The sequence below is a fragment of the Sinocyclocheilus rhinocerous genome, unplaced genomic scaffold (genome assembly GCF_001515625.1).
Source record: "Sinocyclocheilus rhinocerous isolate Xijiao unplaced genomic scaffold, SAMN03320098_v1.1 scaffold433, whole genome shotgun sequence".
NCBI lineage: Eukaryota > Metazoa > Chordata > Actinopteri > Cypriniformes > Cyprinidae > Sinocyclocheilus > Sinocyclocheilus rhinocerous.
The window spans coordinates 897,190-911,603 of NW_015627897.1; the positions used below are offsets into that span (position 1 = coordinate 897,190).

Below are 14,414 nucleotides of genomic sequence, written 5' to 3' on the forward strand. Positions count from 1 at the left end.
TGCGGTGCGTATTTTTTCCGCGCTCATGTTAACGGATTAATAAAGTCCACACTGCACACCGTTGCGGTCCGGCAGTGCGTTCCACGAGCGGTGCGTCTGCAGCAGTGCAGAGATCGTTTCCGCACCGAGTCTATTTTTGCTGCGCTGCAAGCGCTGAATTAAAGTAACAGCGCATTGTTTGCAGTAAATATGAACATGGATTGACACGAAAATGTAGTAATTACAGCATAAATGCATATTATTAAAGTCTACTGTGTTTCACAATCAACACATATGGCTTTTTGGCTAGGTTTAAAGGGAAAGAGCACTTTTAGATTTTTAGATACAATTTTAGATACAATAATATGCTGATAAAGCATTTTAGTGACAATGTTTGGATTTGAAATCAAAATAATGGATAAATGTTGTGTTTGTGGTAAACAGCCACGGATCAGTAGCAGACTCCAGTGTGAAAGCTGCTTCTCCTCTCACAACAGTCACCTAAGAGGGGAATTTCCCCCCATTTTCAAAAATGAAATTCAGGCCCTGAATAAATGTCTAAAAATCCTGATGGAGTGTCACTATAAATAGTTATAAATTATAAAAAGAAGGTTTTAAAAAGATCGGTATCGGTGATCGATATGGATATATGCTCAAAAATCCTGATCGGAGCACCCCTAGTACATAAGAATTGTTTCCTTAATCCATTAAAAAAAGAAAAAGAAACTTACAGTAACTTGTATATACAACAGCAATTAATCATTTCGCCAGGTTCACATAACTCATGCTATCACACACACCTAGCCCTGATCCATGTTGACATCTGGTTACTAAGTTACTCTGATCCTGGTGTGCTGCTTATGTGGGAAAATCCCACCTAAAACTTCCTGTATTCATTCTTGAGGGTTCAGTTGAGCTTTCCTGCGCAATCTCGGTCTTAAAAAGAGCCACTGACACGACACCAGATGCATTTAATTCACACAGTGATTTGTTGCATACAGTCAGAATAGAGCCTTTGGGAAAATAGGACAAGATTATAAACAAGCTCTTGCCTGCCCAGCTCTTATCAGCCATACAAATATGTTTAAACGATGTCAACTAATGACAAGTGAACTTTGTTTTAGAAATAGACTATTGAAGACCAGCCAAGGCAGTGTGGATGCCATGCAGGGAACAAAACCTGTGTAATAGCCAAAATATTATTAAAAATGCAATATTCAACACCACTTATATCCATTATTTAAATGCTGGCTTGCGCCTCCAAACTAACAGGTTGACACTGAGCAGCATCAATGCTGAATATCTGAATTTCATTTCATGCATTTGGATGCTCTTGCATTTCTACTATCAAAAAAACTGTAAGTGGTTGAAATGTGCTGCTTCCATCCATATTCAATAATGTGTTCATAACCAGCACTACTGCACTGGTCATCTGTAGACTGTAGGTTCAGACTAAAACATAGGGCTTTATTGTATATGAGCAGCAAGTGTGTAAACAGACTATGTGCTAGAATAAACCAGAAAGAAGATGATATATCTGATCATCCCAATCAAATTACATTACAGTCTAATACGTGAACTATATTAGATATACCAACAGCTTTCTATATTGAGAGAGTCTGTGTTAAAGGAATAGTTCACCTAAAATGAAACATGCAGCTTTTCATTCAGAATGGTGTGGATTACTTGTGGATTGTTGTGCTGTATTTATCAGCTGTTTGGACTCACATTCCGACGGCACCCATTCATGCATGCCGTAAAACCTGCATCGCTGCATTAAAAGTCGGTTTAAATGCACCATATAATTTAAACGTGTACATAAATAATAGCAATGTGGATGCAACATCTACTGATAGAAATGCACTATACAAGGTCAACCATGATTTATTTAACTGATGAAAGTGTCCAAATATTGGAGGGTTCCTGTTTTAAATTGAGTATTTAGGTCAGTCATGTGATCTCATGACTTGACTCAATCAGTATAAAATAACAGGTCTGATTAGAGTTACTCATGAAATCATAAAATGTTCATTTAAAATACACTTTATGTCACTTTAAATGAAAATAAGCTGTAAAATGAGCAAAAAATTATTATTTTGCCTTAGGGTCCATGGAAATGTCAACAGAGCAAGTACAAATTTTAACCACTGCAGCAGGAAACAAAACATTATTGTTGAGCCATTTAGAAAGACAATGGAAAATATCCACCAAAACAAAAGCGTACTACCATAACATTTTTTTTAAAACTAACTGCAGACCTTCTAGTGGGCACAGCATGGGGTTACAAAACAATAAAATGAAAAACAACTGCCACACTAGGAGATAGACTTTGGTGAGGCTACATGTCAAAAAAAATGTTTTATATATATATGAGATTATAAAAATCCATTTCTGGATTTGTTCAGTTTGACTGGAATTACTATTATCTAGATTATGGGATAATATTTTTTATGGCCTTAATTTGTGGAAGGGTCATTTAAGACCCACAGAAACCATACCACACATACGAAAATCATTTACACTTTGGGATAATATCACTTTTTTAATGCTAAAACATAAAACTAGTGGCCAAAAAGAAATTACCTGATCCATATAGAGACCAGAAAGTCATGGAGAAATCAACATTTTAAAATCCCTCATAACACCTTAGAAACGGCATAGCAACACCCTGGTAATCAATTTCAATTTCAACTTTAGCAACATGCCAATGAGTTTTACATAAACAAGCCTTCTTCAGAAGATGTCAAACAAATTAGTCCATAAATGTAACACTAATCTGATTCCTTGGTCTCAGTTTTTGTGCCATACAGATTTCAGATCAAGGGCTAATTATTCACTATGCAGATTGTGAAGAGTTATGCATTAAATCTTATTTTACAGTCTCTGATGACTGCAGTTGTAAATTACAGGAATTACAGTAAACTATCAGACCACTATAATTTGAAGTGTACAGCTGAAGCTACATCATTAAAGCGTAATGATGCAGAACCACCTACTACCTGAGATATGGCAAAACATTAATCAGGTAAAGAGAGATTTGACAGTTCTCCCAAACAAACACATCCTGCACTTCCACTGAATGTCTTTATTCAAAGAAGAGGATGTTGAACTCTGAACGGCCAAACAAAGAAGGCTACTAACACAGAAATTAAACTGTAGAACAATTACAGTATGAATGTGCCTACTGTTGGGGCTGTACAGCTGTTAAACTGGGATTTCTCTGGCAAAACAGATGGACATCATTCATTAACTGTACAACATTAAGTGATGACATATTGTATTTTGTGTTTTGCCTATGATGTTGAAAAATACCACTAACAATGTAAACATTATTTGCATAATGGTAATGATTAAAGTTGCAAAGAAACTGCAGTGGTAACTATTTTTTATTCCATATTGTTATGTACATCTAGCGATAATGGATTATTGAAAAACATTTAGAGTGGGGACTATGCAGTGGTTGTTAACTGGATTTTGTGTACTGCCACATCCCATCAAAGCTGTTGTTTTGTTCATTTTCATCTCTTTGTTTGCAGATTGTTGATCCAATTGTTACTAGTAACAGAACAAAAACTAGTTTTAATGTTTAACGAGAAATCACAATAATACCTTTAGAAAAGCAAATGGAAAACACACTAGTTTGGCTAATGTTCTGGCAAGGTTCTCTCAAAGTTATGAACAAACGTTCTTCCAGTAATGTTAATAAAATGTTTATTCAGAGTTATCTGGTCTTTAATACTGTTCTCAAAATGTTAGCAAAAAAAACGTTATTTATATATCGTCTATGGAATATTTTATGTCTGCAACGTTTCATCTTACGGTGACGCATTGCTGCCACACACATTATTTTTTCCACTCAATTATGTCATAATAACGAGATGTTATGTTGTTAAAACGACATATTTTCTCGTAATAAAGAGATGTTTTCTCATTAAAACGACATCTTTTCTCGTAATAACGAGATGTTTTCTCATTAAAATGACATATTTTCTCGTAAAAACGAGATGTTCTCTCGTTAAAACGACATATTTTTTCGTAATAACAGATGTTTTCTCGTTAAAATGGCATCTTTTCTCATAAAAACTAGATGTTTTCTCGTTAAAACTACATCTTTTCTCGTAATAACAGATGTTTTCTCGTTAAAACGACATATTTTCTCATAAAAGCGAGATGTTATGTCGTAAAAACAATATAATTATCTCGTTAAAACGACATATTTTCTCGTTAAAACTACATATTTTTTCTCGTAATAACGACATATTATGTCATAAAAACTGTTTTACTGTTATTATTGATATATGGTAGGCTATATGTGAGCGAGCTAAGCGACTGTCCGCGCTGCTGTCGCCACAGTCTGACATAAACGAGGATCTGCACGCTGCTGAAATTATTGAAATACACTGTTTTAAATTTATTTTAATGTAATGATTTTAATTGTAGCGGCATGTTTATTAGGATTAATCTCCTATCTGTCTACAATATAGTGCTATCCAATAACTGCACTCAGACCCATGACTCCTTTAGGCTATGATCAGATCAAAACTGGGCTTAATATTTCTTTATTTGAATGACTGAAGTTTGATTTAACAACAAATCAAAATATGAAAAAATAAATAAATAAAGAGATTTTCTAATAGTCTAATATTATTATTATTTTGTTCTGTTTGGCAAATGGGCAAACGAAAATTAAGCTAGATTTTTCATATTTTTTGTTTGTGGGTAGGGCTGGACGATATGGCCAAAATTGATATCAGTCGCGATACATATTGATATTGAATTATTGTCCAGCCCTATTTGTGGGTTAAAAAATTAGCTTGCTATTTGTGCGTGGGCGGCCCTAAAAACGCCACTTTTCTCTCAACCCGTCTTTACTGCCTATCTCATCACACAGAATAAGAGTTCATATCATGTACCGCTCTGCAAATTAGTCACAATAATGTTTCTTCAAACTGTCTGGCTGTTGTATAGGCTATATTTCTTGCAAATATACATCTCATATAAAGCCCAACACTGTTCTTTTCGGTTCGGCGGCGCCGGCGCGATCCCTTAGGCTACTCCATAACAGAGGAAAGAAATGTCTGCTTTATTTTCTATACTTCCACAATAACAACAAAACGTTACAAATTGCTTTTGTAAAATAACAGGGTGCGACTAATACATAATTAATATATAATCAGACTAAAGTATCAAAGCTGCCCACGCATGTGAAACAAATATTAAAGCATAAGCTCATTTGTTTACCCAAGAACAAAAATAGGCCTAAAAAAAATCTAGCTTAATTTTCGTTTGCACGTTTTCAAATATTATTAATATTATTAGGTTATTATTATTATTATTATTGTTATTATTATTATTAATATTAGCCTATTAGAAAATCTCTTTATTTCTTTTTGTTCGTATTTCAATTTGTTGTTAAATCAAACTTCAGTCATTCAAATAAAGAAATATTAAGCCCAGTGATGTTCGGATTTTAAATGACAACTTGACTGACAACAGTTTAATAGCATGTTGAAATATCTAATGTAAATGTTCAAATAAAGCTTTGAAAAAGTTTCATTATAAGGTAAACCTCACATTTCAGCCTTTAAATAAAGAAAAGATATGTCAAAATGATAATTGATTAATAAATGATTATATGTATTTTATCTGCTCCATAAATAATTCTAGATAATTTATCTGAATTGTTTAAATGTGTAGAATCCACATAAGCTTGTTTTTCATCAACCGGTCAAAATTTACAGCAGGGCATGCAAATTCGGTCCGTTTTTGGCCAGACAGAAACTTCACACAGGCCGAATGTGCAGGTGCATCAGTTGAGATAGTGAATTGGTGGGTTTTTGTTAAATGTGAGCCAAAATCATCACAATTAAAAGAACCAAAGACTTGAACTACTTCAGTCTGTGTGCACTGAATTTATTTAATACACGAGTTTCACAATTTGTCGTTTTTATGACATAATATGTCGTTATTACGAGAAAATATGTCCTTTTAACAAGATAATTATATCGTTTTTACAACATAACATCTCGTTTTTTATGAGAAAAGATGTCGTTTTAACGAGAAAACATCTTGTTATTACAAGAAAAGATGTCGTTTTAATGAGAAAACATCTGTTATTACGAGAAAATATGTCGTTTTAACGAGAAAACATCTGTTATTACAAGAAAAGATGTCGTTTGAACGACATAACATCTCGTTATTACGACATAATTGAGTGGAAAAAAATAATATGTGTGTGGCAGCAATGCGTCACCGTATCATCTAACATTGTTATTACTTTAACACCTCCATATTTCAGTTCCAGGGCATCCTCGATAGCAGATGATGATTATGATTACTATAATAATGCATTTAACATCAATTCATTATTACAATTAGGGCCTAAGTTACCAGTTTCATTTAAGCAGGCCTCACAACAGCAAGCTGAGGGATAATTTGCAACATTTAAAAAAACGCATGGTTACGTCACAGTGAGCGGAGATTTATAAACTAAAACGCGCTGATAGCATACAAATGTAACAAAGTTGACACAAATATTGAGATGAGAAGTAAAGCGGCTCTGCGGCGTTTCTGCCGCTCTGACGGGCCTCTAGAAACACAGAAACCAATCAGACAGCTTCAGTCAAACAACACACGAGCGCTTTCTCCACATCCACCTGTTAAGACCCTCAGAACTTGGGTATTATAAGATAAACAGCGTAACGCGGGCGTCTCCTTACCTGACTCGCTTTGTGCAGCTGCTTCTTAAACCCCGCCACAGACATCCTTAAAATAAGACGAAACGCGAAAGGAGATGAATAGAAAATGTTCAGGAGGCAGAAATGGTGATTTAATCCTTCAAAGGAGCACAAGACTCTATATCTGAAACGCTTTCGGTTTATTTCACCGCCGCTGGCAAAATAACCTGCATTTCGCGGTGGGTTTTTTTCCCCCTCACTGACAAGTGCTGGTCGGTTATGTTTGATCTGAGGATTGTGATTGGCGGAGAGCCGCATACGTCACGGCAGCATCTCGGAGAACCCCCTTACGAACAAAAACACTAAATATCAAAGCTTGTCACAAATATAGGAGAAAGATTCAGCTGCAAAGCAGAGCAAGCGCTCGAGCAGCCATCCGGGAAATGAGTGGCAACTCTCCAAAGCATTCTTTAAAGGCACTGATTCAGCGTCCAGATTACTATGTAAATATTTGCGAAATTGCATGGAGCTGAGAAGAGTCAGCCGGATGTCTGTGTGTGTGTGTGTGTGTGTGTGTGTGTGTGTGTGGCATGGATAGAAACAAACATCATGCAAGTCACCCGTAAAGCTGAATAAGGGGGGGGGGGATGCAACTCCTCCACAGAAAACATGCAGAAAATAACAAGACAATGGAACAGACAAAGAAAGAGAGAAAGATAGAAGATGAAAGTCCTGAAAAGCAAGAGAGAGATCATAGTGGTAGAGGAATTGAGACAAGAAAGGAGAACAAAAAAGGAGAAAAAGACTGAATATGAAACTCCACCACCTGCATAAGCAAAGCTTGATTGGATGGAAACGGACACCGTGAAAGTTATATGTATAAAAAAAAGAGGAAAAGAAAAGACAAGAGAAATTGAATTTGGCAACAACATCAGCCAGCTGTCCTCTGTTAGTCAGCAGGAAAAGAGACTTTTATAAACTGGCAGAGAAAAAGGTCACTTCAAATAAAGAGAAGAAGATGAGAAAAGAGCAGGAGAGAATCCAAAAGCAGGTACTGTTTAAAAAATGTCAACGATCCAGCCATGGAACACCTGCTCATCAACAAACACAACAGAACCTAATGAAAATACAGGTAAATAAAAATAAAAGTGGTAAGAGAGAGACAAGGAAAGACAAAAAGGATCAGTTCCTCCAGGAAAAAAGCAGGGGAAAACAATGTCCTCCTGCTTTCTTACAGTAACAAAAAGCAAAAAAAAAAAAAACCTTTAGATAATTGAGTCAAATTAAAATAAATAAACAAATAAGCTTTTTAAGAAATATATTTCTGATCTAAATATGTGGACACAAATATAATTATATAAAATGAGGTATGGAAATCCTGCAGGTTTGATGTTGTAAACAACATTATTATCAAAGCTCTTATAGTAACCAAATTGCCCTCAGACTCTGCTCTATATCTATACTGTATGTGACTGTCTGTTTAAAGTGAAAGTTAGTTTTGATAATGTGGCTTTTCACCTGTAGCTTCATAAGTTCACCACTAGATGTCCTACCTAGTACTAACAGTGTTATTCTTTATGGCTTTGTGGTTTCGGTTTGTCCTTTATGTCTGTCTCTTATTCCCATATTGTAATGCATTACAATATTGCGTTACTTGCTAAAAAAGTAACTGTGTTAGTTACTTTTTTGGAAAGTAGTGCCTTACGTTACTTTTGTGTTTTATCTTTTCTCATCTGGGCTGGATTTGCTTGTTTTGTTTTTAATATATAAAAAAAGTTATCTTTTTGGCAAATGTAAAAGCCCTTTTGCACCTTTCACAACTTTCACACAGCGAAATGAATATAAGCCTCTGGCTGAAGGAAATGTAAATTCACATCTGTACAGTAGAGGGCGCACCACAAACAAACACAAGTGTTGCCAATTTAACTTTTCAGACTACCCTAGCAACTTTTTTTCTTCAAAAAGCACCTAGCAACAAATTGAGCAATTTTTAAAATTTATTTGGCAACTTTTAGTAACTGTGACTCAAATGATAAAAAGGCGATCATTTTTATCTGCATTACACACACACAAAAATCGTCTAGCAGGACACATATCATGTGAGTTGCAATTGTTCATTAATAATTGTTCATTTATGATAACACCTTGTTATTAGTTTGTACCTGCACTTGTTAATCAGTTTAAAAATATTGTAGAAAAATTGAAAAGTTACTGGTAATTTTCTGCTAGGACATTAAAAAACCTGTAAAAAATCAATACAGAAAATTCCTATAAATTATCACAGTACATTGTGCCCTATTTTACAGACTTTTCTTGAAGTGTAGCATACTAACTAATCCACTGCTTAAAAATATAATTATTCAGAATGTGTAGTTTTACTAGTTAATAAGAAAATAGGCCTACATAAACTATAATCGTAAAAAAATGTGTAAATGTTCAATAATTCAATGTTGTATTTAAAAAATATATATTATTATATTTATATTTTAGTTTCACTAACACATCTAAATTAACATTTCAAATCATATTCATAATCATATTTTTGCTGAGATTTGAGTGATCTGATTGTATATTCTATTCAGTTTTGCGTTGTGATTAGATAACGATGCATTTGTGCAATGGCATCACAATATCATTTAGCAACTTTAGCAACAATTTGTCCAGCCTTTAGCAACTTCCCCTGAAAATTAGTTGGCAACACTGAAACATTTCTTCTGTGCGGCCATTCTAGATTGCATTAAGAATAGGACACAGGAGAAGAACGTTCAACACAACAAACACAAATCTTATGTTTGTCTAAAGCAGTGGTCACCAACCTTTTTAGGCCCAAGATCCCTGACCTCGGCCTTTATGAAAGACAAGATCTACCTATTGAAGAATTGATAGAAAAAGACATCCCAGATTGTACTTCAAATTTGAGGCCTTTTACTTAGTATTTTAATTAGTGATGCGCCGATCATAGCTGATTCAGAATTCAGATTTTCTCTTCTTTCTTTCTTTTTTATTTTTAAACTAGCAAATTGGATTCTGACACTGATACAGATTTTTAAGCAAATTTATTTATTGGCTATTTGCTTTATAACAAACAAACTGGCTTTAAACAAAAATATCTAGCCATTTGAAATTAAGAGGCAACCACTGCATTTTAATCACGACTGCGCTTTATATGAGAAGAAAATGCCATTGCCATCGAAACTTTTCTCAAGACAGTACCCTTCAGTGATACATTAATATAACCCCATAAATGTAATGCATTTTTGTACTTATTTTACTGTTTTTTTCGGGATCTACTGGGACAGTGATAAAGATCTACCAGTCGATCGTGGCGACCACTGGTCTAAAGTTATGGTTGTTAGTATAGTTTAATTGGATCATCGAAGGTCAGCAGTAAAGACACTGGTTAATAAAATGGGATTAGGCCTAAATAGGCTACATAAAGGATATTTATGTATTTAACATTTATTTATTGCAGGTTTGCATTTAACTGTTTTTATTCATTTCAAGGAATACTGAATCTGTTGTGTGCAAGTATAAGATGAGTAAATGCATGCTCACATTTATTCCAGAACTACAATAACAGTGAACACAACGCCTCTGCACTTTCTCTCGATTTCTCTCAACATTGGGACAGGAGAGCTGTCAGTCAATAAATGGGAAAACAAAGTAACTGGAGTTACTTATTTGAAAACGTAATTCAGATATTTTCTTGTAAATTAAAAAGTAATGTGTTACTTTACTAGTTACTTGAAGAAAAAAAGTAATCTGATTACTAGGGGTGTCCCCGACTCAGGATTTTCATAGTCGAATCGGAATTTTCGAATTTTGCGGATAGTCGACTGATAGTCTAATCATATGTTTGGGGCGGGGCAAAATACATTACCAAGAGTCAAGTCAGACAGGGAAAATGTGTAACGGACGCCTCGCAGATACAAAAATAATGTTTTATGTTTTGATTAAAAGATAGTCAGGGCTGGAAATGGGGGGGACGGAGTCCGGGAAGTGAATTTCGAGGGGGGACGGTGTTTTATTTCCAACTGGTTAGGTTTATTTGCAAATTAAAGTGATTTCTATATTTTATCCATTCAGAAGACTATACGAAAGCGATCCCAGTTCTGTGCACATAAACCTAGCGCAATATATTTGTGTCTATGGTTCGCTGCACAATGCGGTCTTTTGTGATTGGCCATAATACCTGCAGACTGCAGCCAATAGAAATGCTTCTCGATCGGTGCGCGTCCTGCTCCTCACAGCACAGATCGTGAGAGCAGACTGCAGTTTTTGTCATTCATTATTACAAACAAAGTGTAGAGACGATGTAAATAATAGCTTCAGTGTGCAGTGTAGAGAGTTTCAATAATTAAAATGGAAGTTTGTGAGATTGCCATGAACTCAGACGAGTGACAGATTTTAAAGGGAGTTTGCAAATGTGAAATTGAATTTATACGACAGTTTTATACATTTTTGGTTTTATACAAAAGTTAATATTTAAACTTTTGTTAAAGTTAAATATAAAAAAGTTAATATAAAATAAAGTGACTTACATTTTAGGAACACTATTGTCTGATTGTGCTCTATTTCGCCAACGAAAATAGTTCCAAACAAAGTCACAGCTGAGCCGCTGCGCATCTCCAAGCAAACAGCGCTGTTTCGTTTATGAATGAATCTGCGTTTTTGAACAAATCTAGTGAGTCAATGATTCAATGACCCATTCATAAAGAGAGTCACTTTTGCTTCGTTCCTAAATAAATCAGCCGTTTGAACGAATCCATTGAATTAATGATTCAGTGACAAAGACAGTGACTTGCTGCCACCTACTGGCGGTTTCAGTTTTATTTTTAAAGTATAAATTGAGTAATTTAAATCGTTTAATATTTCTATATTCAAAACTTTATATTTAAAACATTAATTTCATAACATTGTTATTATGAAATGCATTAATGTCACCTCTGAGTCTTGTCAAAAAGCCTGTAATGCCACATTTGTGCTCTTCTGTGCCGTGCAAAGATGAATTGTTGATGCTGATTTAATTTGACTAGTAACTTATTCTTCCTGATTGCATGTTATTATTTTAATTGAATTTATTGTTTAATTAAATTTTTTGCTAAAAGTCTATGTCTAAATTTTTAGGCACAAAAGATGGCATGCATTTAATAAAGTTAGAGGCATTACAAAGGCTTTTTTAATTTATTTATTTTAAAAACCTTTAAGGAGTCAAATATCGCATTTTAATAGGAAGGTTAATTTCTGTCATTGATCAGAAGGTGTTCCTATTTAAAAATTTTTTTTTAAAGTAGGAGCACAAGTGCTCCTGAAAAGAAACACAAGCATAGAGTCCTTAAGAATGTAATATTGCCTTTTAAAAACTAATTGCAAACATTTATGCAAAGTGTAAACTATTAAATATAATCTACAAATCATGCAATACTGTACCACTAAATAATAAGCATTTTGAGGGCTTAGATAAACAGGCCAATTAGAGACAATTACTAATCATTCTGATTTTTTATTAAATCATTCTTTCATTTCACTGTAATACAGTTCGTAATTCGGAAGAAGGACGAGGAAGTCAGGGGTGGCGGGTAAACTCTTTATTCGCTCCCCCACAACAAAAATCAAACATAAAGTAAGCGCTGCTTGGCTCTCTGCCTTCACAGTCTCGCATCTGGTCATACACCACGCACACTCCTCCAACTCTCTCCCCTCTCCCAGGTCTGCGGGCGCTTTTCTCTCGTCTCTCCCCCAATCACTGGAATTACAAACAGGTCACTATAGCGTTTCCTTGGTTACCGCTGTAAACAAAGCAGAGCTGCGCTTTATATGAGAAGAAAATGCCATTGCCATCGAAACTTTTCTCAAGACAGTACCCTTCAGTGATACATTAATATAACCCCATAAATGTAATGCATTTTTGTACTTATTTTACTGTTTTTTTCGGGATCTACTGGGACAGTGATAAAGATCTACCAGTCGATCGTGGCGACCACTGGTCTAAAGTTATGGTTGTTAGTATAGTTTAATTGGATCATCGAAGGTCAGCAGTAAAGACACTGGTTAATAAAATGGGATTAGGCCTAAATAGGCTACATAAAGGATATTTATGTATTTAACATTTATTTATTGCAGGTTTGCATTTAACTGTTTTTATTCATTTCAAGGAATACTGAATCTGTTGTGTGCAAGTATAAGATGAGTAAATGCATGCTCACATTTATTCCAGAACTACAATAACAGTGAACACAACGCCTCTGCACTTTCTCTCGATTTCTCTCAACATTGGGACAGGAGAGCTGTCAGTCAATAAATGGGAAAACAAAGTAACTGGAGTTACTTATTTGAAAACGTAATTCAGATATTTTCTTGTAAATTAAAAAGTAATGTGTTACTTTACTAGTTACTTGAAAAAAAAAGTAATCTGATTACTAGGGGTGTCCCCGACTCAGGATTTTCATAGTCGAATCGGAATTTTCGAATTTTGCGGATAGTCGACTGATAGTCTAATCATATGTTTGGGGCGGGGCAAAATACATTACCAAGAGTCAAGTCAGACAGGGAAAATGTGTAACGGACGCCTCGCAGATACAAAAATAATGTTTTATGTTTTGATTAAAAGATAGTCAGGGCTGGAAATGGGGGGGACGGAGTCCGGGAAGTGAATTTCGAGGGGGGACGGTGTTTTATTTCCAACTGGTTAGGTTTATTTGCAAATTAAAGTGATTTCTATATTTTATCCATTCAGAAGACTATACGAAAGCGATCCCAGTTCTGTGCACATAAACCTAGCGCAATATATTTGTGTCTATGGTTCGCTGCACAATGCGGTCTTTTGTGATTGGCCATAATACCTGCAGACTGCAGCCAATAGAAATGCTTCTCGATCGGTGCGCGTCCTGCTCCTCACAGCACAGATCGTGAGAGCAGACTGCAGTTTTTGTCATTCATTATTACAAACAAAGTGTAGAGACGATGTAAATAATAGCTTCAGTGTGCAGTGTAGAGAGTTTCAATAATTAAAATGGAAGTTTGTGAGATTGCCATGAACTCAGACGAGTGACAGATTTTAAAGGGAGTTTGCAAATGTGAAATTGAATTTATACGACAGTTTTATACATTTTTGGTTTTATACAAAAGTTAATATTTAAACTTTTGTTAAAGTTAAATATAAAAAAGTTAATATAAAATAAAGTGACTTACATTTTAGGAACACTATTGTCTGATTGTGCTCTATTTCGCCAACGAAAATAGTTCCAAACAAAGTCACAGCTGAGCCGCTGCGCATCTCCAAGCAAACAGCGCTGTTTCGTTTATGAATGAATCTGCGTTTTTGAACAAATCTAGTGAGTCAATGATTCAATGACCCATTCATAAAGAGAGTCACTTTTGCTTCGTTCCTAAATAAATCAGCCGTTTGAACGAATCCATTGAATTAATGATTCAGTGACAAAGACAGTGACTTGCTGCCACCTACTGGCGGTTTCAGTTTTATTTTTAAAGTATAAATTGAGTCATTTAAATCGTTTAATATTTCAATATTCAAAACATTATATTTTAACAGTTATAATAACATCGTTATTATGAAATGCATTAATGCCACCTCTGAGTCTTGTCAAAAAGAGTTCTGTGCCTTGCAAAGATTAATTGATTTTGAATTGAATTGATCATGCTGATTTCATTTGACTGGTAACTTATTATTCTTGATTGTATTTTATTATTTTAATAGAATTTATTGTTTAATTCAAGTTTTTGATAAAAGTTTATAAA

General features: G+C 34.7%; 1 protein-coding gene across 1 annotated transcript in view; it reads right to left on the bottom strand.

Moving 5' to 3' along the window:
• The window catches only part of LOC107737012 (endophilin-A3-like), a 52,934-nt gene extending 45,849 nt beyond the window's left edge, over nucleotides 1-7,085 (bottom strand). Inside the window, exon 1 of the mRNA XM_016548409.1 lies at nucleotides 6,699-7,085. Coding sequence (XP_016403895.1) covers nucleotides 6,699-6,974 — 276 coding nt within the window. The 5' untranslated portion in view covers nucleotides 6,975-7,085. The remainder of the gene's footprint in view (nucleotides 1-6,698) is intronic.
• Between the last annotated feature and the right edge of the window lie 7,329 nt (nucleotides 7,086-14,414).